Genomic DNA, 27,917 nt, shown 5'->3' with positions numbered 1-27,917 from the left:
TTTACACCTGGACTATATAACACCTGTTAATTTCACTTGTAGGAATTCTCTGATGATTTTTCACTTATGGAGTGATTGACGGAGGATGGTGACAAAAAATATAGGAATTGGGTGGAGAACCCAATTTGTTTATTGATGTGGAAAGAATTGTATGGAAATCAGAAACACAAAGCAACTGGTAATTGACTTTCACAGCACCAACCTTTATGTCCAGTCTCTATTCAGGGACAGGATATACAGGTGGTGCACTACTACAATTCTTATGAGAGTCCAAGTCAATAGTAGGCTGGACCAGTCTTGTAACTATATAAGAAAGGGCAGAGTAGACTCTACTTTCTTAGGAGACTGCACTCTTTTTAATATGTGTAGTGACATCCTTTACATACAATATTCTAGATCTCTGATGTTAAGTGCAATTTTCTTTGCTGTGGGCTAATAACATCACTTCAGCAGAGGCACACTGAATCATTAGTCTGAAGAGAATTAAAACAAAACTGAGTGCTATTATGAGCAATGTTGTATATCCTCTCTCTGACAAACTAACATTGGGTACTTTTAGCCAACGGATTATTCAACAGAAGTGTGTCAAGAAATTCTACTGCTTTTTCTTTGTGTCAAGGGCAATATGCCCGTAACTGCTCTTTGAATCTTTACCCAAGTGAGAAGTTTTCTTTCTTTTAGGTCTTTCTGGTTTGTATTTGAGTTGAGGTCTGTTGTTAGTCATACTGTTTATTAATTTATTATTAGGCTCCTGTAAAAAGCCAAATTTCCCCTAGGAACAAACAAAGTTTGGTTGGTTGATTGGTCAGTAGGTCCATTTGTCTGTCCATCCATCTATCCATAGTCTAAAACAGTAGATCAAAATGACTGATTATTCTTATTTTAACAATTGTGACTGAGCCATAGTTGCTCTCCATTTGGAATCAAAATGCATCTCGGAAAAAAAACGCATCTTCACTTTTTGATACAATTTCATTTTTTAACTCACAGTTTAGTGATTTCTATAATTGGTGGAACCCTTTTAGATACTTGTATATACTTATTGAAATTTTTAGTAATATATATCAACATAATCTGCAAAATATAAAATAACATTCCAAAATCCATCTATCTGTAGCTTTTGCCATTAAAGGGAGGAAAGGAGACAGAGCCTATCCTGTAGCATCAACCACAGTGACAGTAACACTGAGCAAGAAACAAGTTAAGATGAAATATAATTTTCAATATGAAAGAAAAATAAATAAAACATGTTCAATTAGTCTTTTCTTTCATGATCTTGCTCATTCAAATTACTTTTTAAAGTATCTGTTGTTTTTTATTTTTTCCAAAAAGAAACAGCTGAAATAGCTGAGTAGTATGCAGGAAGGTCTGGGAGGAAGTCAAAAACAAATTCCTTTATTTACATTAAAAATCAGAAGCAGTTGTTTGCTCTGCTTTACACATGATTTACTATAACTAGTTTAGTAAAACAAACTAAAAAACAAACCTCAAGCAATTATCATCCTTGTACTTTCATAAAGAACTATTGTATAGACCTCTGGTAAAATAAAACAATAGGTCTATATCGTATAGCATTTCACATTATCCTTTATAATCCATTGTAAAAAGAAAATCTGAAACAGTAATTCTTTTCAAATTAAAGCAAATAACTGATCTGCGATGAATATTAAAAAGGCTTATTTACCTTCCTGATGTCATCTAGAGTGTTAATTTCAGGAGACAGGCCTCCATGAACACATAAAAACTGTTGATTCATCAGAGCAGCCAGGGGAAGGCAGTCAAAGGCATCCATGCATGAGTCATACACTCTCTCTGAATACTTAATTTTACCTGTAAACAAATGGCAAATAAATTTCAATGAAAATTTTAATTAATATCAGAAGGGCACAAAGATAATATTAAATTGGCTCAGAAAGTCATATATACATATATATTTAACACTTCAATTTATTTTCTGAGCCTGTGGCTGGGAGCCAAAGCATACCCCAGCAGCATCAGGCACAAAGTAGGAACCAACCCTGAGAAACAACTTCTCCATCATAGGACATACTCATGTACAAATTCACACTCACTAATCCTGAACTATTTTAAGGTGGCAGATCGAACTAATATGCATATCTTTGGTATGTGAGAAAATACTGAAAAATCCCATGTAAACAAGAGAAAACATGCAAGCTTCCCTTATGGTAGAGAATTGTCCATGATTTATACCCACCTCTCTTCATCCAGTTAAAAACTAAATTATCTGTTCATAGTTAATATCTATAGATTAAGAAGTAACCAAAAATTGAACTTACTGCCTCTTGTAAACTCATCTGATACAATACATGGCCATTCCCAAAATACCTTTGTAAAATTAATATTTTAAAGTTAAAATAACATGTCATTTTTTGATGTAATATGCTGTATTATTGTGTACTCTGTATATTAATATTATAAAGAAAGTAGTCATAAATATAGCTAACCAAATATTCCGTATTCCCCATGTAGTCATTCTCTCGACCCTGATCTGAATTAAGTGGATTTGACAACATTAACTAATGTTATTTATGGTTTTTCCAAGTCTGATCTGATGGATGAAGGCTTGTCAAGCTATTATGTCACAAAACAAATTATTTCTATCTATAAGTAATTCACTTTTTCTGATTAATTTATTTGATTTCATAAATAGTAAGAGAATAACAGATCAAAAAGAAAAACATTTTCATATATAAATTAAGCATTTCACTATTTTATTTCTGACTGGATATTCTTTTTACACCACTATGACTTCAGTATGACACTTGTCATGACACTTACTCAGTATGACACTTGCTCTGTGTAGAAATATTGTTTGTTCTCCATGTACTTACGTGGGGGTTTGCTCCAAAGTAGAGTCAGGCTGTCAGGTTTATTAGCAACTGTAAACTTAAGTCGTCTTTCCTGGCCAAAGAAAGTTCCTGCCTTACACAACGCTAAAATGGCTCAATGCATGAGTGTGTGAGCATGTCAGTGCGTATGATAATGTGACCTGTGATAGATTCAATCCTGGATCGTGCACATTACTACCGAAAAAGCTTTCAGCTGCATGTGAACCTGCAAACACTTAGATAGAAAATTTTTAACACTTTACAGAAATGTCTGTAAGGCATTTAATGTTATTTTTTATTATGAAGTATGTAACACAACATAGTTTTTTTTTTTTTTTGAAAATTGATAAATGTCTCTCAAAATGTACTGAAAGGGTGATAAATGATTTGGTTATCAACATAAATAACTGTTCATGTATCATGTAGGATACAATTGATTTTCACCAGGTCAGATCAACAAATCAAAAGGTCCCATGTTACAAGCTACTGGAGAACAGATTTTAAATGAACTTTTGGACATAAAAGGTGAAAAGGTCACACAATGATCTGCAATTTCCTGAGGCACAGCTCTATAAATTAAAAGAACATCAGAAGAAGAACAGAGGCAATTTCACAAAGCATCTATCTGTCTTACTATAAAAAAAAATATCAAAAATGACAGCTTGTTGCACTTACTATTATAACATGCATCTAGCACTGTGTTACTTGTAATGTAAAGCTTATCACACAGTTTAAAATACACATGAAAGACTCGGTGGTTTTAAAGTAGCAAAAATCAGTTAAATATACATTTCTTCATGCTTCAGATCATGTTTTTTAATGCAAGAGAAACAGAACTTGTTTTTTTATACTTACATTCTTGTTTAAATGTGAAATACTCTGTTAAATGTCTACATTCATGGTTTCCACGGAGCAAAAACAATGTTTTAGGATAAAGGATTTTCAAGGCCCACAAGTACAGCACACACTGAAATATAATAATAAAAAATGACAAAATTAATTGTGTTTATAAAAGGTCAAAGTTTACATTTAGAAAATTATTATTAAAAAGACTGTTTTACAAAAAAATTACAGTGAAATAAATTTAAATGACTGTTGATTATTAAATAGATGAGAGTTAGTGTCCCCTTTAAACCTAACTATAGTATATACACAAAATATGAAATATTCAAGCATGAAATCCAAATAAACCAAGGAAACTTTACTGCTCCATGGATCCTTCATACTGGTTTTGAATCCTACACTCAGCTGTTGTCCTTGTGGAGTTTGCATTCTCTCCACATGTCTGTTTGATTTTTCCAGAGACATACTGTTAAGATTAAGTGATGATTTCAAAGTAGCCCCTCTGTGAGTAGGCCCTGCATTGGACTGGCACCCTGTCCAGGGCTATTTCCTACCTTGTGTGCATTGCAAAAGGCACAGGCTTTCTATACAACCCTGAACTGCATTAAGTGGGTCAAAGGACCTTGTGTTATTATTATTACACTTCAATTTTTTTACTTACCATTCTAGCAACCAATTAGTTCAGTTGACGTTGCAGATAAAATTAAACCTAATTCAAAATTACTGAGTTTTTTCTTATTTAACAGGAAAATGGAGTACCCAATGGTTATTCATGCCAATCTTGTGAAACAGAGTTTCTGCAATGGTACAGCCACAGATGAAATTCTAATAAAACGGAACTATTTGTTTGCCATTCTTTAGCTATTGTGAATCCCTAGAAAGCCAGTTTGTACTGCACTGGCTATCCATAATGTTGATGTCTTTAAACACATCCCCAGGAGAATATCAGGGGAGTTTTAATTATCTGAGGAATAACTATCAGACAAATGTGAAAAGCACAAAAATACATATTAACATTGAATAATAAAATAGGTGACCTGTATGTGTACCAGGAAATTTTACATGTCTGTATTATTATCTACTTACAGTGGTGTGAAAAACTATTTGCCCCCTTCCTGATTTCTTATTCTTTTGCATGTTTGTCACACAAAATGTTTCTGATCATCAAACACATTTAACCATTAGTCAAATATAACACAAGTAAACACAAAATGCAGTTTGTAAATGGTGGTTTTTATTATTTAGGGAGAAAAAAAAATCCAAACCTACATGGCCCTGTGTGAAAAAGTAATTGCCCCCTGAACCTAATAACTGGTTGGGCCACCCTTAGCAGCAATAACTGCAATCAAGCGTTTGCGATAACTTGCAATGAGTCTATTACAGCGCGCTGGAGGAATTTTGGCCCACTCATCTTTGCAAAATTGTTGTAATTCAGCTTTATTTGAGGGTTTTCTAGCATGAACCGCCTTTTTAAGGTCATGTCATAGCATCTCAATTGGATTCAGGTCAGGACTTTGACTAGGCCACTCCAAAGTCTTCATTTTGTTTTTCTTCAGCCATTCAGAGGTGGATTTGCTGGTGTGTTTTGGGTCATTGTCCTGTTGCAGCACCCAAGATCGCTTCAGCTTGAGTTGACGAACAGATGGCCGGACATTCTCCTTCAGGATTTTTTGGTAGACAGTAGAATTCATGGTTCCATCTATCACAGCAAGCCTTCCAGGTCCTGAAGCAGCAAAACAACCCCAGACCATCACACTACCACCACCATATTTTACTGTTGGTATGATGTTCTTTTTTTGAAATGCTGTGTTCCTTTTACGCCAGATGTAACGGGACATTTGCCTTCCAAAAAGTTCAACTTTTGTCTCATCAGTCCACAAGGTATTTTCCCAAAAGTCTTGGCAATCATTGAGATGTTTCTTAGCAAAATTGAGACGAGCCCTAATGTTCTTTTTGCTTAACAGTGGTTTGCGTCTTGGAAATCTGCCATGCAGGCCGTTTTTGCCCAGTCTCTTTCTTATGGTGGAGTCATGAACACTGACCTTAATTGAGGCAAGTGAGGCCTGCAGTTCTTTAGACGTTGTCCTGGGGTCTTTTGTGACCTCTCGGATGAGTCGTCTCTGCGCTCTTGGGGTAATTTTGGTCGGCCGGCCACTCCTGGGAAGGTTCACCACTGTTCCATGTTTTTGCCATTTGTGGATAATGTCTCTCACTGTGGTTCACTGGAGTCCCAAAGCTTTAGAAATGGCTTTATAACCTTTACCAGACTGATAGATCTCAATTACTTCTGTTCTCATTTGTTCCTGAATTTCTTTGGATCTTGGCATGATGTCTAGCTTTTGAGGTGCTTTTGGTCTACTTCTCTGTGTCAGGCAGCTCCTATTTAAGTGATTTCTTGATTGAAACAGGTGTGGCAGTAATCAGGCCTGGGGGTGGCTACGGAAATTGAACTCAGGTGTGATACACCACAGTTAGGTTATTTTTTAACAAGGGGGCAATTACTTTTTCACACAGGGCCATGTAGGTTTGGATTTTTTTTCTCCCTAAATAATAAAAACCATCATTTAAAAACTGCATTTTGTGTTTACTTGTGTTATATTTGACTAATGGTTAAATGTGTTTGATGATCAGAAACATTTTGTGTGACAAACATGCAAAAGAATAAGAAATCAGGAAGGGGGCAAATAGTTTTTCACACCACTGTATATTTAAAGCATAACTGTTGATTCTGTTTTTTTTTTTATTTATCAAGCTGACTTACATGGTCATAATTGCATTTTAATGAAGAAGAAACTTTTAGAGAATTTGACCAATGAAAATCGAGCCGTGTATAGAGACCAGCAATCCTTAACTCAAAAAAATAAAGAGTAAAGCTCTATTCAATGTGTGGTGTATTCCTTTTGGCAGAAGAGTCACACAGAATTTTTTTCACCTACGATCTGGATTTCTTTCTTTATGTTTTACATTTATTTGTTTATCTAGGGGATTTGAGTTATATGTTGTTAAAAATCAAATAATTAATTTTTATAAACAAATGTCATTTTTATTTCCAAGTTATATCTAGAACTGAAAAATTATTAGTTGCAGAGTTCCAAGAAAGAAGTGATCTTAAAAGAATTGGTTTAATTCTACATTTAGGAGTTTTCCTTCTTTGTTGAGTCAGTGGGCATTTGTATTTAACCACTTCTCATTTCCAGTTAGGACCTATCACTTACCTCTGTTTAATTAAATCCATCCATCCATCCATTTTCCAACCCATTGAATCCGAACACAGGGTCACGGGGGTCTGCTGGAGCCAATCCCAGCCAACACAGGGCACAAGGCAGGAACCAATCCCGGGCAGGGTGCCAACCCACCGCAGTGTTTAATTAAATTCTCCATATTTTTACACAACAAAGCCTTTGTTACTACTTTGCAGTCACTTTTAAACCATGTACATTTTCCAATTTAGTACATGCCATTTCCTTGCATTATTTTACTGTTACTTCAAATATCAGTTTTATGATTGCAGAATAGCCATCTTGTTTATTATTTTGAAATCTTTAATCTAGACAAAAATGGCATATTTGTATCAGTGTAGTAAGAAGCTGATTTTCTGCAACCTTTATTGTTCTCTTTCTTTCGGAATATAATGGCCGAGTACAAAGTGTCTGAAATCCATAAAGCCCAAATAATGGCTTGACAATGACTTAATAGAGACCTAAGTATTTTTAACTCTAAATGCTGTCACACACGTAAGCTTGGAAGGCAGGCTAAGGTCTTAACCGAAGGCAGAAAACAACAGCGGGTTTTTTCGAAGTACACTAACAGCATTTTGCTGTTAATTGTGCTGTATATATGAGAAGATTTTTATGGAGAAAAATGAGATTAAGGGAGGAATTTGTAGCTTTTCTTGCCAACTACAATTCACATTCATCTGTAAGGTGAGAATTTGTTTTTAACTCAAATGGTATCGAATGAAATGAGAAATGTTTGTTAACTGACTTGTTGCATCATTGCCATCATATCTCTATTCGGTGCTAGGGCACATTTAGTCATCATGCCGTTCCTGAATCCTACTGAACCGTGCCCCACCTCTTCCAAGTGGACCAGGGTACAGAGCGATCACATCAGTCAAACAAAGTAGATTTTGGGAGGTCATATGTGGACAAATGAGCTCAGGCACAGAACAAATTGCTAATGTGAATATACCCTTAAAGAGCTTATGTAAAAACCCATATTTCTCCTGGGGAGACATAAAGTTTGTTTGTTTGTTCGTTTGTTCTTTCTTTCTTGTCATAAAATAGATGACACTTTTTAAAAATCTCATAATTTGTTTTTTCCTTCCGATTAAAGAGATTAGCTTGTAATGTAAAATTTCCAAATAGATCTTATAAGTACACTCTTCAGTGTTGTGTATCGTACTACTTCATTCAAGAAGCTCCAGGAGTTCTTACATACTGAAAAGTCAGAAATGAATAATGAGGATGACTGGGTACAACTGCTACACAGCGCATGAGTTAAAGAAAGTTTTGTATCCAAAATTTTTTGTTGGCTTTAGTCAAAAAGGCAATCCTTTCCAATTACCTCTACTGTACATCACTGCCTTATCTCAGTAATATGTACATACAGGTAACATGCTGGAGTGCACATACTATAAAGAAGGATGTGTGCTTTTGATACATTTATGTGTACAGGTGTACTATTAAAGCTTATACTGGATTTTGTTTAAATAAAATATTTGAAACATAACCCTCTCTACCTTTTGGATAGTGCAAATCTGCAAACTCATCAAAGTATTAAAATGCCACATCCTGCATTCACTGTACTCATTGCTTTATAATATTCTAACAAGCACAACACCAAAGAAAAATGATAAAAGTACTTACTTCAATACTAAAATAGCCTCTGTCGACATAATCACCTAAAAACAGGTAACGTGTAGTAGCCGGTGAACCACCCACTTCGAAAAGCTTCATCAAGTCAAAGAATTGTCCATGAATATCTCCACACACTAAATGAAATAAAAACAAAGAGAAAAAAGTTACATATTTTTTTATCTTAGTGTTCTACAATACGCTTATTAAAGAATTTTATATGCCTCACAAATACTAATTATCCATCCACCCACTTTTCTAATGTATAGCGGAGAAGCTGGAGCCTATCACAGCAAGCACTGAGTACAAAACAAGAACAATCCATACATTAGTTACATTAGTAAATAAAGGTAATAATTTAAAATGTCATAGTTTTTGACTAACACCAACAGAGGGACACCAAAACAAACACCACCACTAAAAAATGTAAAATAAACGCAATTTTAATTGTTTAAAATGCTTCTTCTGGGTGCATTATATTATATTTTAACTATTCCAAAATAAAGAACCATTGCTTAATGTATTTGGCACTTAACTAAATGAATGTTGTGGTGTACACTGTAAGACACCATTATAAAAGTGACAACTTCAAAGTCCTAAGTTCAAGCACAGCAGAGTCACGGTCTGTGTGATATTTGCAAGCATATATGTTTTTCCAGTCCTTTTGGTAACCTGATTTCCTTCCTCAGTCTAAAGTTGTTAACTGGATATTGTAAAATAGAATATTGTCTTGTCCAGAGTGTGTTCTTATTTTATGGTTAATGTGACTACAAAAAACTTCTAATAAAAGAATAAGTGGAACTGATAATATAGCTGCATAAAAATGTCATGCAGATTTTAGAAATACAGTTTTGTGGCTTGAGGAACCCAGGGTGAGGGCATAGCTTTGTCGATAGCAGTATGGCTTCTGTAGGTTCTCCCCAGGTTTTTTTTTTCTTTTTTTCTTTCTCATTACTCTAGGTATCTTCCACGTCTCAAAAGTCATTCACACTGTTATATTCAAACCACTCTACAATGAGTTACTTTTGATAGGTTCAAGTTGAAAACTTAAATCTGTGAACAATCAATAAAAAAAGAAAATAAAAATGCAGTGATGACGGATCTATAATGATATGTTAAGAAAATACTGGGGGATATTAAAAATATGTCCTTTTAAGGTAAATAATTTGGTTTAAAGGGTTTAGGGATAGGGGAAGACCAATATGCCAAAGCATAAGATTACACCGCTGACAAGAATTGTTCACCAATATATGGCTAAAATGCACGGACAGTAACCTAAAGCTACAGGTAAATGATTTATTTTAATCTAAATAGCAAAAAGGCAAAGAAAGGCAAAAGAATGTTTCTCATTCCAATAAAGAAAGTTTCAAATGTAACACTATTATTCATAACTTAAGCTATTCCCAATATCACAAAGATAATTTTAGAAAACCTTGCATTGACATACTTGTTGCTGCAATAATTTTACAACTGTATTATTTTAAAATATCAGTTTAAATGTAAGTAACTTGGAAGATGAATGGATAGTTGGGTATGTAAATAGAATATAAAGCTCTCTTTATACAGCATTCTGAATTTATCGAAAAAAAATGAAGATGTAACTTTTAATTCAGTTTAAATTAATGAAGTATCAAAAAGGAGTACTGCTCATATTCTAGCCCTGATAGCTCAGAGTCAAGAAGACAATAAATATATAGGAACTATAGGGTTCAACCATGGTACTATGCAAATGTAGACCATTAGTGATGCTGTACACTTTTTTTTTTTATTATTAAAACACTGTTATAGAATTTGAGTCAGCATCGTATGCTACCAAGACAGGATTATGGGATGAGAAGGAGAAACAAACTGAATTTGAAGGAGGATTCCTAAGCAATGGATACATGGGCAGTCAGCTCCCTACGAATGCCTTTGTAAACTTTAATCTAGTTTGAGTTGTTTGGGTATAGTAGAATATGTAGATTTGTTATTCTGCCTTTCCTTAATGTTTGATTAACGGTAACTGTTAAATAACCTGTATAGAATGCAGCTATGTTATGGTATCTAATTTTTTAGTAACTAGAAGTAACAAGGAAACTGAACATCTGTGAAATGTTCTTAACACACTAATCTCAATGTGAACCAACTGTACTGTTGTAGTTTGTGAGAAAGAGTATTTGTATTCTCCCCTCCTGTCCTCCTGTTTTGATGGACATTCTCTCACTCTTTCCTGACATTCTCTCACTCTTTCCTATTGCTGACATATTAACACAAATATAATACTGTATTATATTACTGGACATTTACTAATGTATTAAATCATAAATAGTAACTATTTGTTTTGTTTTCTGTTAATTGGAAAAAACTGAAGAAATGAGAGGATCTACTCAGGAGTAATTCAGTCTTATAAATCTTGCCCCTTAATAATAAAATTTTTTTGTTAAACAAAGATATTAAGTGTTCTGACAGCTACCCACTGCATTTCCCAATTCCTGCATAATGGCTTCAAGCAGCTCATCTTTCCAGATTTCAGTGCCATAATAGCTCAGAAGCAAAAAAAAAACAGCAATTAAACAAATGAATATGGTAGGTCTGTAAAGTCATCCTTATTTTTGGAACCAACTCAAAAGTAAAGACTTTTTCTGTCACACACACTTATAACTGCCTCACAACTGACTTGCAACTACTCTAGATGGTGGTTTGTCATTTTGTTACCAATGGACAACTATTACACGCTTTGAGTGACTAATATAATATTCATTTTAGGTATCTATGATACTTGTTGGATGTCAGCTTTAGTGAAGCATAAACCTCAGCTTAAAATCATTCATGTGTTGCAGAGACGAAAAGGGAGGTTTTGCTTATGATTAGCTGAACTTAAAGGTAATAATTTTACATTTACTTCTATCTATTCCTCTACTCACTTTCAATATTTTCTAACCTGAATAAAGTTCAGAGATTAGAATGGAGATTAATTCCACCATTACATTTTAGATGCTTACCAGAGAGATCTCAAGCTAGTCTGCCTAGGTGTACATGGGATCTACACAAATTGTATGAGGGCTCTATTTCAAAACACAGTATAAATGTCATCAATATAAAGGCGAGAGAATAATTCATATATTCCAATAGACATGGGTTGTACTGTAAAGCTGATTGAATACTCTTAACTACCTAAGTGATAGCTTCTTTGATGATATATAATGCTTTCTTTTCTAGATTCAAGAGTTTAATTGTCACACACACACAGTTGTAGTATCCAATGCCTGTGTCATTCAAGTGATGCAATCAAATAAACATCTGAATACAAATATACTAAATAAGTTGCAGTACTGCAGTAGTGAAAACAGCTTAGGGCTAGACTGAATGAGATTTTATTTTTTAATGTAGGTAGCTTCTCAGATTCCAGTGTGCTCTGGAGGTGATTAAAGGCTTTGCGGGAATTTTTTTTATTGCATATGCTTCACAGTTATTGTAAGTCAAAGCTAATGAGATCAAAGAACTAGAATTAAAGTTAGCATTGCTATAGAAAATTTAACCCTCCCTTCAGTAAACGTTAAATTAGGCTTAACTAAAATACTATTGCTTAGATCAAAATAATTTTAAGTATGTTGCACAAGGGCTAAAATCAATTTGTCAGGAGCAATGCCAGTTCAACTCCTTGCTCTTAAGTAATATGAATAATCATTAGCTATGAATTTTGCTTAAAAAAAACCCCTCTTGGAAGATAAAAACTGTTAGGGAACAAAGGTATCCCTACAAAGTTCTACTAAACTTTTTGAGATCAGGTTACCTCCCATTTCTTCCAAATAACACTTACCTAAATCCAAAGCCATGTAGTAACTATACGTTTACTTAAAACATGGCAAACAACCTCATCATGTCCAAGTTATAGGCCATTATTATTAATAAATTCCAATATAAAAAGTACTTGTTAAACCTCTGGCTTGAAGACAACAAAAAGTAGTCCACAGATTGATACACCTATTCAAACTTTAAATCTATAAAGGTCCCTTGCTTTCTCCTTGCTTATCAAAGCATTTGGCTGACTTATTTGGTCTCATGTAGTGACTACTTCCATGCATAATCACTGCATCAGAATTCATTAGCATGATTTAAATAACATTCTTCTTATCAAACTCAAATATTTACCCTATCACCCGTATCCAGAGGAACTATAGACAAAGCTGCATATTTTCTTCTCTCATTTTTGTGTTGTTTACCTATATAGCGATTTGTAGGAGATGCTCCTATAAGATCTTTCAGAAAAGTTAGATCTATTCTCTTCATTTGGAAAACAAAATGTCTGGTTCAAAATTAAATGGACAAAAATGTATTGCTTGCCTTTACAGAATTATAAATGTAACTGTTCCCCTAGCTGTGCTGATCGCTAAGCATTTAATATAACAAAATGTTGACACTTGTGCAAACCCTGCAGAAAACAGACAATCTAAATTACTGCAGTAGTCATTATTCAGATAAAGAATTCTCTGTCCTCTCAACTTGGCTATCTCTTTCCCTTTAGGCATCACTTACAGTTACTGTATAAAAACGAATGCTTTCCCAGTTTCATGTGCCCTTTTTCTCCCTCTCACTCTTACTGCAAATGGAGTGGCAAAATGTAAAAGTCACAGAGGTCCTTATTTGTGAAAAGGACAAAGAAGGCCTATTCCTCCACAACCTAAAATTATATAACTGGTCATATGTCCTTCACCCAACCTGAAACTGATTTATAACTCTATAGTGTCCTTGAGGGCTTCAAGGTTTTGAGGTCGGTGTGTGTATACCTTCGACTTGAGATAGCCCTGCAAGAAGAAATCGCACGGAGCAAGATCAAATGAATGTAAATGCCACCTGACATCACCACACTGGGAGATCGGCTTCCCTGGAAACATCTCCTGCAAAACTTGCATGGATCTCCACGCCATATGAGCTGTTGCTCCATCCTGATGAAATCAGGCATCCACCACATTCATTTCTTTCAGTTGGGGCCACAAAGAGTTCTCTAGCATTTCAATGTAACATTTGTGATATAAAGACGCTATATTGCGCCCGACCCGGCACAGACTCACACTGAGGCACATGTAAAACACACAAAAGACTTTATTTTCTTCAGCTGGAGGGCACGTCTTCCCCGTAATCCCTCCAGCCACAACAAAGTCCCAAAAGCACTCACAGTAACTCAATACACTTTCTCTTCTGGCACCACCACTCCTCCCGTCAAGCTTTGTCCTCCTCCTCCCGACTCTGGCCGCTGAGTGGTGGTTGCTGGCCCCTTTTATAGCCCACCCGGAAGTGCTCCAGGTGCTTGATAACCTGTTTCTGATTGCACTTCCAGGCAGGACTGTAGAGTCGTCCAGGCTCAGGAACAAATGCAGCACCCCCTGGCGGCCACCCCAGATCCCCCATGGAGCCCTGCGGGAAACTGAGGCAGCATCGTCAGGCGTCCCAAGGGAGGTACTGATAAAATAATAATAATTGGTCTTGATGTGTGAGTTATGCAACAGTTCGTAACTAAACCTTGAATATGCTCTTTAAGATAAAGGAAGGACAAAACTGAAAGGAATATGGTTGAGCATTTACTAGAATATCTGCATTCCAGTTACATGATTATATAGTATCTAAAACCCCATAGACATTAACATTGAAGATAAAAGAAAAAAGCGAATAGTCCATCATAGTAAATCTCCTCAAATTTCTACTGATACACAATATATCTGTTTTCCTTTTTTGCAATCTATATATAAATTTAAAGGTGATATGGGAATAGCACTGAACATATCACCTTAGTTTGGACATTAGTAATAGTTATCCACTAGTAATACAACTAATGTTTTATAAACTTTTATTTTTCACATTTTTAACATTTAAAAAATTATATACATTTTACTTTTATTAAATCAATAGCGAACAAGCAGTGTACAAGTCTTTTGATTGAGTGGACTTATATTGAGTATCACAGAAATTCCTGCAGAAAATAAACATTCAGCTTTCAGCAGCCCACAATGCAAGTTTTTACTAATGAAAGCATTTATAACCTCTAAAATACAATATAACCAGTACATAAATAAGTACAACAGAAATGAAAACAATGAACCATTTATACAAATATTGTTAATACAGGATGAAAGAAATTTGTCTAAAAGAACCCGCATAGTGATGATAAAATCAAGAAAGAAAATGGAACCATCACAAAAGCTTTCTTTAATTGGCAGATATTTGAGCCCACTTGTTGTTGGAATTATGCCACTTGTTCAGCATGGAATGCCGACAGGATCCAATTAAACTACACTCACTGATAGCTCTTCTCTTTGATACCACAGGCCTGCCTATGGTGAAGTTACATTTAGTTCCTAGGTAGCAATTAAGGGGTGAATTCTCCAAAATGTTACAAAACTAAAAATTCAACTGACAGCCTAACACATATTTAATTTTGACATATATTTTTTTCCATTTTAAGGCTGTTACTGTTTAAACATGGAGAATAATTTACAAAAAGATTAAAACAAAAGACACTGTAGAAGCAATTGAGAAAATTACTTAAATTACTTTCAGCACATGGCCCCTTATTAAATCTATAGTATATTACTACTGAGAAAGAAACAAAGAACTTTTTAATTTGAAACTAATTTGGGTCTATAACATTGCTGAATAGTATGCATAGCGTTTTCCCCAAAGCATTTCATCCCATAATGAAAAATAATATTTGACTTTTGAGGAATCTGCTCTGTTACTCATGTGCTTGAAAACTGTATGAGAATCAGGTTAGAAAACTTGTAAATGTGACATTTTAAAAATAAGATGTTAAATTTTGCTTTGGTTCCAGCATTGGCAATGTTATTGATTGCCTGTCAACTTGGTCATTAGCAGGGAAATAAGGTTTAGCAAGATCGATAGTTGATCAATAATAATAAATGTAGACACAAAGCAGCATGTTTGTTGTGAAAAATATAGCTTTCTTTACCCAAACTGAACAAATTCATTCCTTTTGATGCAATATGTAAATACATATTCACTAATTCAAACCTATTAATGTGAATTACAGACATGTGCGGCAACAGTAAGAACAGAATTAAGTAATTTATTGGAATATTGTGGCAACATTTCAATTTTTTTTCCTTACTGAAAAATGAAATTTTCAAAACATAAGTAACAAAGTTTGTCCTTAAGAGTACTAAAACCCTTGTGGCAGAATATGTCTTAAAGGAGTGATGATGGGAATGGAGAGAGAGAGAGAGAGGGAGCAGTAAATTGCCTGTTTTATGATTTTATTTTTTTTTGTTAGAGGAAATTAGACTTTTTTGATGTTTTTTAAACTTTTCTAATTTGCATGTCACTTTGACCAAGAAATGTTAATGTAAGCTTGTTGCTCTCCATTTGTTATTGCTGAAGCATCCGAATGCATTCCGAAGCACAGATTTGGAGCAAGAATAAAATCTAGTCCAGTAGATAAACATCAATACCAACACTGAGACATATACTTCTGAAGGGATGTATTAAAACTCATACTTTCAAGCAAAATGAAGCAATATCCTAATTGTGTGACAAATGACAACTAAGGCCAGGTTTATACTTCATGCAACGTGACGCAAGCTCCAGCGGACACTACTGCTATGCAAGCGTTGTACTGTTCATACTTACGCGCTTACTTTAGGTAAATCTGGAAGATTCCACCAGGTGGCAGTGTGAGATATCATCACAGTGAGAACAAGTTTGGCTTCGCTGTGTTGTGAATTGCCCGAAACTCCCATTAAATTCTGAGGACACCTTGCTGCAATATCTCTGAAAAGGATGTTTAATGATTAAATCCATCAGTCCAGGGATGTGCCCATTCGGGCTCGAGACAGAAACAATCCCTGGACAGGGAATCAGCTCATCGCAAGGTGAACACAAGCACACAGATACGTCACCAAATTCCCAAACCTTCATGTCTTTGGAAGGAAACTGGGGCACACTGTGGAAACCCACCAAGAAATAATGCAAGCTCCAGGCATGGAACACAAGGGATGTGACTCCCTGCAAGGCAGACCATGCCGCCACAACATGTGTAATTATTATCAGTATTCATTATTTAAATGAAGTTAACGATTTATCTGAAAAATGTAATATGCATACTTTAAAGCATTTCATCATGAAAGTGATATCAAGTGTAAATCTAAGGATTCTAAATGTGCAGACAGCTGGAATATCATAAATGTAATGTGTTCTGTGTGGTGATTGCTGCTGTCAGGTCAGGAGGAAGCACGTAGCGATTAACAACTGGGTTGCTTTTAAGATGATGTTTAAGATGGTTTACTTTAATGATAAAGTAAACTATGAGGTTAAAGTTAACATTTCGAGATTAAAGCCAAAATTTCCACTTTAATCACAAAACAGACCACCCACTGTTGCCAATCACTGGCTCCACCCAGCAAAAGAACACTCCGGAGCGTAACGATAATTCTTTGCATTTATATAGCGCTTTTCTCACTACTCAAAGCACTCAGCAATTGTAGGTTAAGGGCCTTGCTCAAGGGCCCAACAGAGCAGAGTCCCTATTGGCATTTACAGGATTCGAACTGGCAACCTTCTGATTGCCAGTGCAGATCCATAGCCTCAGACCCACCACTCCACCAATGACTCCTGCTCCCTAGTTATTCAGCAGGTGGGATCTTCGTGCCCCCTCCTGAGCACTGGCCGTACATTCTGATGCTGTTGTGAAGGAATAGGAAGAAAATTCCATAACACTTTCGTCAAAAACTCAGGGCACAGCAAACTGTATGAACACTAGTGCCCAGGCATGCTGTATTCAATAGCTGTTCTTTGTCTTCTGTTTTTTTAAATCTATTTGTGATCTACATAGCACTGACCAGATTTCAAGTTTATGAAATTCTACAGGTAAAATATAAGCTTAACACTTCCTTATTCTAATTTACTAAAGCAAGTAACTACAATCACAAAGCAGCAAGAGAGCAGATATTTCTTTTTGTAATTATTTAGTTGTTAATTTGGCCAAACCAAGTAAAGAAAAAGAAAAATACTACAATAAAGAGGATAAACACACCTGGTTAACACTAGAATTACCAGAGTCTACGAAAAAACTCGTAGATCCGGCCCACCTTAAAACCATTCTCACCTCTCTTTTGTCTTCTAAATGACCCGATTAAGACAAGCCAGCAAGTAGCTGGCTATTCCATGCCCCACTGACGCAGAACGTTCACTAAGTTTTCCCAGCTCATGCCTTGTTTGATTATCTGGGAGTGACTGAACTGCTAGTGGAAATAATAGATTGTTATTTGGAACACACGCATTTCATGCGTGTTCCGTTTCTACAGTAATCTGTGTAAACACATTGTTAAAACAGAAACGTTTTCATATTTTAGTAATAAATGTTACAAAATGTGGCATAAACTATAGCATTTGTGAAACCTGACGTCCAAACATCAAATAAACACTTTCACAAAAGATTCAATGATGCTACAACACCTTCTGTGGCGTAGCAGAAAGATTTGCTGACTTAGCGCTAAAGCAGCCTTGCCGTGCATTACTGACCCACTGGGGAGGAAGTTTTTTTTTTTTCTTTGTAACCTCAAACGGACATAAAATTTATAAATTGGTATGCACTGTAAATCGTTAAGTTTAAAATGTCGATCGCGGTTATTTCTGTTGATTAATTCAAACATTTTTACTTAGAGTCAGAACAGGAGCTTATTCAGCTTATTCAGCTTCTGATCTGACTCAAACAGCGCCACAGTATAAATTCACACCCAATCTGACGCTGTTCGTTTTCAAATAATATTGTACTAGTGCGAATATGTTTTCTGATTGGTACTATTCGCGTCATCATAAAATGATTTCTTCAAAACGTCACATATATGTGTCTCTTTCTTTTTTTTAAATGTGCGTTGATCACCACCAGCATGTTGTAGCACACAGTAACTGGAACTGCATGTTCTTGCACGCACTGAATAAGCGCACTGAATAAGACAGCGCTATATGCAATCATCAGATTCAAATGTTAACAGTTCACACACACGCAAGGATCGTCTTTCTTACATTTACAACGTGTGTACCTGTTACAATGTATTCACTTCTCTCTATGCTGTGGTTTCTATTATACACCTGAAAGAAAGATAATATATGTGAAAACATCATTGCACTAATGCAATATTACTTGAAAATGAACAGCGTCAGATCGTTTGTGAATTTATGCTGGAACTGGAAATTCTCTGATGTGGAATCAGTTCTGTATGGTTGTGGGCGTGGGTGTGAGTGGTGGACATAACTGGGAATTACTGTGAATGTGTGTGGTGTTTTGAGATAATGAATAGAGCTGTGAATTACAGGTGCTTGCTCAGTGTAATAGAAACCATAGCACAGAGAGGTGTGTACACTGCAACAAGTACACATGTAAATGTAGGAAGGGCGCTCCTTGGGTGAGCTATAGCGCGTCTTTATGTGAAAACAGCAGTGTCAGATGGGGAGTGTCTAATGATTGCATATAGCGCTGAAGTTAATACTCTTTACTATACTTTCCTCTGCATGTCCTGGAGTACAAAAGAAACAGCATACAGCAACGTGTGGGGACTGGCAAGATTGGGGGAAAAAAAACACGCGGTCGTATGTATCGTGATACACTGCAGAGCTATAGCGCGTCTTTATGTGAAAACAGCAGTGTCAGATGGGGAAGGAAGAATGAAAAGTGAATAAAAAAAACAAAAACAAAGCTAACCTTTACAAATATCATAAATTACACCGACTGTTACAGACTGAAATCAAATGTATCTTTTTATTCTAAAATAGTAAAAATAAGAGCAGTTCACTTCTCAAAAGGGAGTCATGCAGGATCAAACTCGTAACCTGTTGATCGCCAGTCAGCAACTGATACTGTTGCGCCACAGCAGCAGTCGTTGCAAATATGTGTCAATGTCACGCACTAAGGCGGCTTTTTTTTTCTGCAGTTGTATTTTTGAATAAAAGCGCACTTGTTCCGTTATATTTGTACCTTTCGTGAAAGTGTTTCTTTGATATTTGGACTTCAGGCTTCATACATTATATAGTTTATGCCTACATTTTGTCATTTACTACAAGAATATGAAAAAAGTTTCTGTTTTAAAAATGTGTTTACACAGATTACTGTAGAAACGGAACACAAATGAAATGCGTGTGTTCCAAATAACGATTTATTATTTCCACTCTAAAACTCCACTTCACTCCCATATAATCAATCAAGGCATGAGCTGGGAGAAATTCGTGCACGTTCTAAGTCAGTGGGGGGATGGAATAGCCGGCTACTTGCAGCTTGTACATTTAGATGACAAAAGATGATGGCGGAGAGGTGCGAAAGGATTTAAGAAGCGATTTAAGGTGGGCCGGATCTACGAGTTTTTTCGTAGGCTCTGGTAATTCTAGTGTTAAACACAATTGTCACAGTTGTAACAGATTACTGGATTACTGACACATTCCAAAACATTAACTATCAGTGTATTTAAATAAGTACTGATTATAAATGAATGGCAGGTCTTTGCAAAATCGTGGATTTGTCACTTGCTGTGAGTTTGTCTTCATTCAAGACCCATGAATATAGTATTTTGGTTTTGTGTGGCAAAAGATGCAACATTATGCACAAACCCCGGAAACAGCAATGGAAAAGTAACAAGCCCTTGTGTGATGGTGCGGGTCAGCTTCTTGCTCCCTCTCCTATAATGGGAGCCTCTTGAATCTGACACTGTCAGTACTGTAACCAAGATGAGTGTGGCAGATGAGGCCAAAACACACCAAGCAAGGGGATTGAAAAGTGCAAGTGCTTTTATTAAAACAAACAGTGTTTAAAAAGTGAAGTGCTCAAAAAGTTAATAAATAATCTCTAAAATGAAGTATCCTGTGGAAGTTAAAACGATCAAATAAATAAATAATCCAATAAAACCGAGGTTAAAACAATGCAGGAGTCTTCTTTAAAATTCTCAGTCCCCGGTGCTTCGCTTTAAAAACTGATGCCTCTCTGTCTTATCCTACTTAGACCTCGCAACACAGAGAGATGTCCACCAACAGGCACAAACATCCTTCAGATCTGGTCCGTGTTATGCTTCCCAAACCACAACATTCCTCGGAGAGCCACCGGACCCTGCTCCCGTCTCCACTGCTGCCTTTCTAGGCTCCACCTGGCGAAAGAACACGTTGGGAGCGTAATGATGACTCCTGCTCCCTAGTTGCTCAGCAGGTGGGATTCTCATGCCCCTTCCTGAGCACTAGCCACATGCTACATCCTGGGGCACCATGGGCACCATTCCAGTCTGCCTGCCTCTCTCTAAACACCAGCTCACTACCGCTCCTGCCTTTTTCTCTGTCCTTTAAGCTCCACTCTTTTATTCTTTTCTGTTTTTAAGGCTTCATGGGTGCACAGTCTCAATCACACACCGCAGGAAGCCAATGAAGCAACTGAGAAAGGCCGCACCTTCATGTGCAGGTGCGTTTTACCCCAAATTACTCCACCAATTATTGTAATTAGTCAGAAAGAAACACATTTACGTATATACCAAACTGAAAATACAATACACAAACTATGATGGAATGAAAAAAACAAAACACATTAGACTAAATTATATTTACAAAAAATATAAAGGCAAGATGCATACCAATATATCTCAAGGATACCTGTATCACAGAATAATATTTAAAGTAAAATATATTTTCAACAAAAAGGCAAGAATATAGATGAAATTAAACATAGATTAATTCAATTGTGTTAATTGAAAGTTCAAGAGGGTATATGACTTGAGAAATCCAGAAATAGACAAACTTAGATAACAGTCAGTTTATAAATGAAAACCAAGACAATAATAAACATTGGTCATCAAAGGAGTTTGTGGTGGTGGTCAGGAAAATTTATGAAGTTGTATATTATTATGTAGCAATTCAGAACGCTTTTTTAAAACAGCAAATGTGGTTCAAGCAACAGATTTTTTCTAGAGAATCTGAGTACAGTATAATGCTTTAAATAAACTCATGTTGTTTACATTCATGAATAACATGCACAGATATTTTGGAAATAAGTACAGGGTTCCATCATGTACGAAAATAGCTTGTAAAGGCTACCTTCACATTTGCCTTAATGTGGCATAAATCAGATGTTTTCAGGGCTGTGCAGACACAGAAATCTGATCTTTTTAAATCAGATATGAGTCACTTTCATATATGATCCTAGATCGGATACGTATCTGATTTGTGGTCATACGACATGAATGACAACAGTCAATCAGGAACTCGTGTGGTTTTTTGCTTGTGCACATGGGCTGAGCACTGCTGTTATCAGCCAGCACTGACAGCCTGGCAAAACAACAATGGAGGAGAGCTATGGCTGTGACAATTGTTATGGTCCCACCATTGCTGGCTCCTTTCTCATACCCACATATCTCTTGGTGTAGCAGAGCCATCATTAGCTGCAAAAACAGCAAAAGTTAGCAGTCTGATGTTTTTTTGTCTTCTCAATCCAATTATGTACAACCAAAGAAATGTTTGTCATCCTCCAGAGCAAAATGTGACGCATATACTAGCTAAAAGTGCATTCATTTTGTTGGTGACATAGATGACTCATGCACAAATTTATCAATGTGTGCATATGTGCCATTTCAGGGGACAGATGCGTTTACATTACAGTTACGACACAAGTCACTTGTATTTATGAATGTCAATCGTTAAGATAGGCAAATACAATCCGAGCAAAAAATCAGAATTGAGCAATGAAGCTTGTAATGTGAATGTAGCCTTAGTTGAGCAGACTACAAAAATGGAGGTTTAACTAAAAAGACACAGCTATTAATTTGGAAGTTGAAGCATGCAAACGGCACTTTTCAGAAGTAAAAATGAATAGTGTCTAGAGAGGAGGAATAGCTGATTTAAGACAAAAAGACAAACATTATTCATACTGAGTGCATGAAACGTACAACATTATGCTATTAACACAACTTACTGGACTGGTGCCCTGCCAAGTACAGATTTTTGCTTTGCTCCTAGTGCTGCACACAAAGTTCACTGCTTCCTTCAATCGGATAAAGAAGGTTCAGTCAAAACATGGACTCTTAAGGCAACGTTTTATTCATAGCATTTTCAGTAGCATTCTAAAAGTCACTTAATTCCATTTGAGGTTACATGGGGCTAGACCCTACCTCGGCTGCAGTGGATACAAGAAAGAAAATAACCCTGGACACAGTGCCAGTCCACCATAGGGGCCATTTTCAATAATATATTAGATAATTCATTTTTTAAACATGTGAGAACATTTTAAGCTGTTTCTCATATCTGTCAGCTTCCTTTCACATTCTAATAGACTATCACAAGTAATTATTGCTTTTAAAATTACTTGTCATAAAGTGTCTTGTGCACAGTAGGTGTGATAAAATTGGGTGTTTTCAGAATATTTAATAAATAACCGTTTTCAATAAAATAACACACATATTAAGAAAATCATATCTTGTCAATATAGACTGTACAAAATATTAATTACAGTATATTAGGAAGAAAAATCTATGCTCAAACATAATTTCTCATTGAGAATCAAAGTTGAACTCTGGGCACTGATAATTTATTGAAGAACTACTGATTAAAAATTATATACAGCAGCCTATCCTTGTGGTAGAATGTCTAGTCAATCTAAAAAGTTTGTGTTGGTGGGAGTTTTGAATAAGCTTCAGGTTAAAACTCCACATTTCCCAGCATGTCTCTAACATGTGTGGTCACACTAACTGCTTTCAGAGCAATACCAAGTCATACACTTGATTTCCTTTGATGTTAGACCTGTCACTGACTGCTCTGACATACCACTGAGTTATATACAGCTATGAGGGGTAGGATTCTTTTCTTATTTTCAGTTGTACTTTCAAGAATTTGCCTGCACTAAGGGAAATTACTTGTCATTTCCTGAATGTCCATTACGTAGGCACCTCTTCTTGACTTATTTTTCTCCACATAAATCTGATTGTTAAGTGTTGATTCAATTTAAACATTTTATTAATATTCTTACATTGATTTTATTCAGGTTTTATTTCAGTCAGTCAGTCATTGTCCAACCCAATATATCCTAACAAGGGTCACGGGGGTCTGCTGAAGCTAATCCCAGCCAACACAGGGTGCAAAGCAGGAACAAATCCCCAGGCAGGGCGCCAGCTCACAGCAGGGCGCACACACACACACATACACCAAGCACACACTAGGGACAAGTTAGGATCACCAATACACCTAACCTGCATGTCTTTGGACTGTGGGAGGACACCCACGCAGACATGGGGAGAACATGCAAACTCCATGCAGGGAGGAACTGGGAAGCGAACCCAGGTCTCCTTACTGTGAGGCAGCAGTGCTTCCACTGCACCATTGTGCTGCCCCGGCTTTATTTCATTATTATTTTATTTCTAGTGAACAAGTACAGAAGTACTGTATAATGATGAACAACAGTTATGCCCTGTGTACTTTCATAAACAGTTTTCAATTATATAAAACCACTGAACTGCAATTGGGCTTTGTTGTGAGGCACTGCAACTTACCAATAATAAAAAAGCTCATTTTGGTGCATAATTAACCAAGAAGTTTCAGGTGGTACAATGTCTGATCAGGCCATCTTTAAAAAGTCCTCAGTTCTATGTTTATGGCACACCAAAACACCTCTCACACTAGCAGGATTAAGCCACACTGCTTTGTTCCAACTGCAAACATGTTTTCAGCATACTGACAGGAAAGATTACCATCCAAAATCTGGTCACCCTTGAATGACTATACAAGAGCAAGACTGACATATCTGCCACAGAAGTCCTGTTGAAACTGAAGACAGAAACAATGCCCAGGTCATGGGAAGGACAATATGGAAACGGCATCATGACACCAGCCCTGCAGCAAGACGACATGTCAAAGGCAATCTGCTCACAGCTCCTAAACTCCCAGATACTTAAAGTTAGACAGTGCCGGACCACACAAAGTTGCTGTGGTCTGCACTGTCTTAAGAATGCTGGTGGAATGATGCTGCCTGGTTCATCCTTCTCTCTTGACCTTAACCCTACAGAACACCTTTGGGGATGACCTGGATCGCAACATCCAGAGACATGTCCCACTTCCTATGGCCTATTACACTGTTACATCTTCCTGCGGGGAAGAAATAATATCCCACAACTAGAGATGGATGTCTGTTGGCTCTGTGCATCAGAAGTGTCAAGCAGTGGTGACTGCAAGATGTGTCATACAAAATACTGTTTATTTTGTTGTTATATTGTTTTGTTTTCCTATTATCCTCATTTTGTGTTTCTTTTTTCCATGAGCATGGTTAATTATTTAGTTTAATGGACTTTATGCAAAAAGTGGCTCCAGAAGCCTTCTAATGAACATGTGCTAAAATACACAATTGCCAAAAGTTCTGCACAATTGTTCCATTTTCATACCTTCCAAAGGTGCACTCAAGTGCCAGAACACATTGTAAGCAGTATATAATTCATGATATACATTTTCCATATTACAGGTCACTTCAACTAAACTTGGGTTGTGCCAAGTAAATTACACAGCATCAGTCTAATAAATATAAAGACAGAGCTCACAGACTGAGACAATCACCACTAAATGTGTGTATAGCAAATATTCACTTCAGATTAACCATTTTAACTATGCAGAAGTGCTCAAAGTACCCTCCATAAAACACATTAAACTCATTACTGCTGTGCTTCTTAACTATGCTCGTTTAACCACACAAAGTATTTAAAAATTTATGGAAGCTCCTAGTGTGACCAACTAAAGCAGAGGTAACATTGTGGAAGTGGGAGGTATTAACTTTATCATATGTCTAATATCTAGGGGCAGATCTACTTTGAAACTAATGACACTTAAGCTTCAGGGCCACTAATCCTAGAGGATTTAAATTTCATCCTCTATACAGGGCGTCCTCAGGTTATAACGTCTCGACATACGACATTTCAAGTTTACAACGCTCACTCCCATAAAAACTTTAAAAAACTGAGACATGATTGTTTCGGTTTACGCCCTTACTGTCGTACTTACAGACTACGTGGGCAAACTAGTTTGGTTGCACGCAGTGGAAGGATACGCAGTAACGCAGCATATGAGTGAGGGAGTTGGCAAACTAGTTTGGTTGTGCGCAGCACAAGTGTTCTGTTTGTGTTGCTTTGTTTGGCAACTTTTTGGCCCTTATCATGGCTCCTAAACGAAAGTCCGAGTCTTCAGATGGTAGTGCTTCGAAGAAGAGGAAAGCCATCAGGATGGAAGTGAAATTAGACATAGTAAAGAGATCAAAAGGAATAAAGGTAAGGATTTTTTTTTTTACACTACTTTTTTGTCATTTTTTCTGTTACAGTGCAGTGTACAGTACAGTATATTTATGTCCTTTTCATTTTCCTGTGGCTTAGTTGTGTTTTTATGTTCTAGATTATGATTTTGCAAATGTGTTAGGTAAGTGACTTAGGCTAGGGTGTGTTTCGACTTACACCAAAATTCGGGTTACATCACTGTTGTAGGAACGGAACTGTGTCGTAACCCGAGGACCCCTTGTAACTTTAAAAATTATAAGGCATAGAAAATTTTTATTCACATTGAACATCTGAGATAATCTAGTACATCAATTTTAATCAAAATCTGAGAAGTAGTGGTTAAATTAAATAAATAAATAAATAAATAAATAAATAGTATACAATTTAAAAAATGTTAGGTATGTTATAACATATGCCAAATGAAATATTTCCTTTTTTTTGTTACGATTTTTTTCTAAAATAAAATAATATCGCATTAAAAAATAATTTTGACTTTCTGTGCTTTGAAATAAAATATCAAACAAAACAAAATTTCAGTGTAGGATTTGTTATTCAGAAAAATTTCACAATTGATCTGAGTACTTTTGCAAGGCACTGTATATTTGTTACGTTCCAGGATACAACAAAATATTTAATGAAATTAACCATTTTAAGTTTCATTAGAGCAAGAGTCAAGCAGCTCCTCCATTTATTTTTTATTACTCTGCTTAAAGTTATGTTAATAATGTAGCTAACAAGTGATGTGTTATCCTTTGAGTTAAGTATAGGAACTTCTGGCCTTTCAGTGTAATATCAGTGCTAGAGGTGCTTATTAATCATTAGGCTGAAAAGACCAACTGAAAAGACTTCAGTCAATATTACTCAGCCTTTTTTTTCACACCTCTTGTCTGGAAAATGTGTCTCTAATTTTAATCTTTAAAGTTCAGGAGCATGCCCTGACCTGCCTTTTGCACGATTTCTCCATCAAACTAATATAGTGCATGGCTTATTACGACCAGTTAAATCGCCACACCACAACCCACACAAACTTACATTAGTGATTAAAATTTCTAGATAAAACATAATAAAGAAACTATTTAACAAAATGAAAAATTTAAGACAAAACATTTAATGCAAAATTAAATTTGAAATGATAAGCACACTGGGGATTATACTAGCAATACATTTGAGCTGTTTGAAGAATATATTTATAGACGAACACATGCAGTTAAGCAAACCTAGCCTGTGCTGAATTACACATTAGAGAAAAACAACTTGCACATTATTAAAACACTTCTCAATAATCACTTGTTGCAAAGGTAATATTGCTATGGAAACACTATTCATTGGCATGGAAACTGCCAACTTGTGGTGTCCTGAATAATATTAAGAGAATAAGGCAAATTCTCAGCAACTAATTAAACATAAAAAAGTATGCATATTGCATAACAATCTAAGTCATTTACAGAATTGTTAATAATGATGAAACAGTATTTTCTATTGTGATCTATGGAATATCAGAGTAATTGTCATTACATAAAAGGCATCTTCAAAGCCATTATGTAAACATTTAAAGTATATTTGCATTTCACAGTGTACTAAAATATTCTTTTACATGTGCACTAAGAGTGCAGTAGATATACAAAATGTACAATTTGAAAATAAATAAAAATGATCTGTCCATCAATTCAGCAAACTGACAAAAAGCTGTTTTAAATGAATGAACAGTCTATCAAAGGGAATGCAAAATACGAGCCCAAACATGGGCATTTAGATAAACATACATACATACATACATACAGATCAACAGAAAAGGGCTAGTAGAGCCTACCCTGGTTAAAATAAGGCTGAGGATGGGTGAAAGTCCATTGGCTAGGCTGTCATGCATACTTTTGGTTTGTTCGGTTTGATTGGTTAGTTTGAAGAATGGCCTGAAAGCTTGTACTGAAAAGTAAGTAACCTAAAATTGGGCATTTGGAAAGAAATAATAGCTCAAACAGAATCCATCTAAGTGCTTCCAGACTTCTTAATTGAAAAAAAGCAATTGACATTAAACAGGACCTCAAAAACAATTGTATTACAAAAGATCTGCAACTACTAGGGCTGTGTGAAAACTGGACACAGAAATATAC

General features: G+C 35.9%; 1 protein-coding gene across 2 annotated transcripts in view; it reads right to left on the bottom strand.

Annotated features, from left to right (window-relative positions):
• Positions 1-27,917, bottom strand: part of LOC114654559 (protein phosphatase 3 catalytic subunit alpha) — a 447,068-nt gene that overhangs the window by 110,518 nt on the left and 308,633 nt on the right. For both annotated transcript variants that reach the window (XM_028805172.2, XM_028805173.2), the window contains exons 3-5: positions 8,561-8,685; positions 3,705-3,816; positions 1,685-1,830 (exon numbers count right to left, since the gene is read on the bottom strand). In XM_028805172.2, the coding sequence (XP_028661005.1) occupies positions 1,685-1,830; positions 3,705-3,816; positions 8,561-8,685 (383 nt within the window). The remainder of the gene's footprint in view (positions 1-1,684; positions 1,831-3,704; positions 3,817-8,560; positions 8,686-27,917) is intronic.

The sequence above is a fragment of the Erpetoichthys calabaricus genome, chromosome 7 (genome assembly GCF_900747795.2).
Source record: "Erpetoichthys calabaricus chromosome 7, fErpCal1.3, whole genome shotgun sequence".
NCBI lineage: Eukaryota > Metazoa > Chordata > Cladistia > Polypteriformes > Polypteridae > Erpetoichthys > Erpetoichthys calabaricus.
This window is presented reverse-complemented; position numbering and strand designations above follow the sequence as displayed.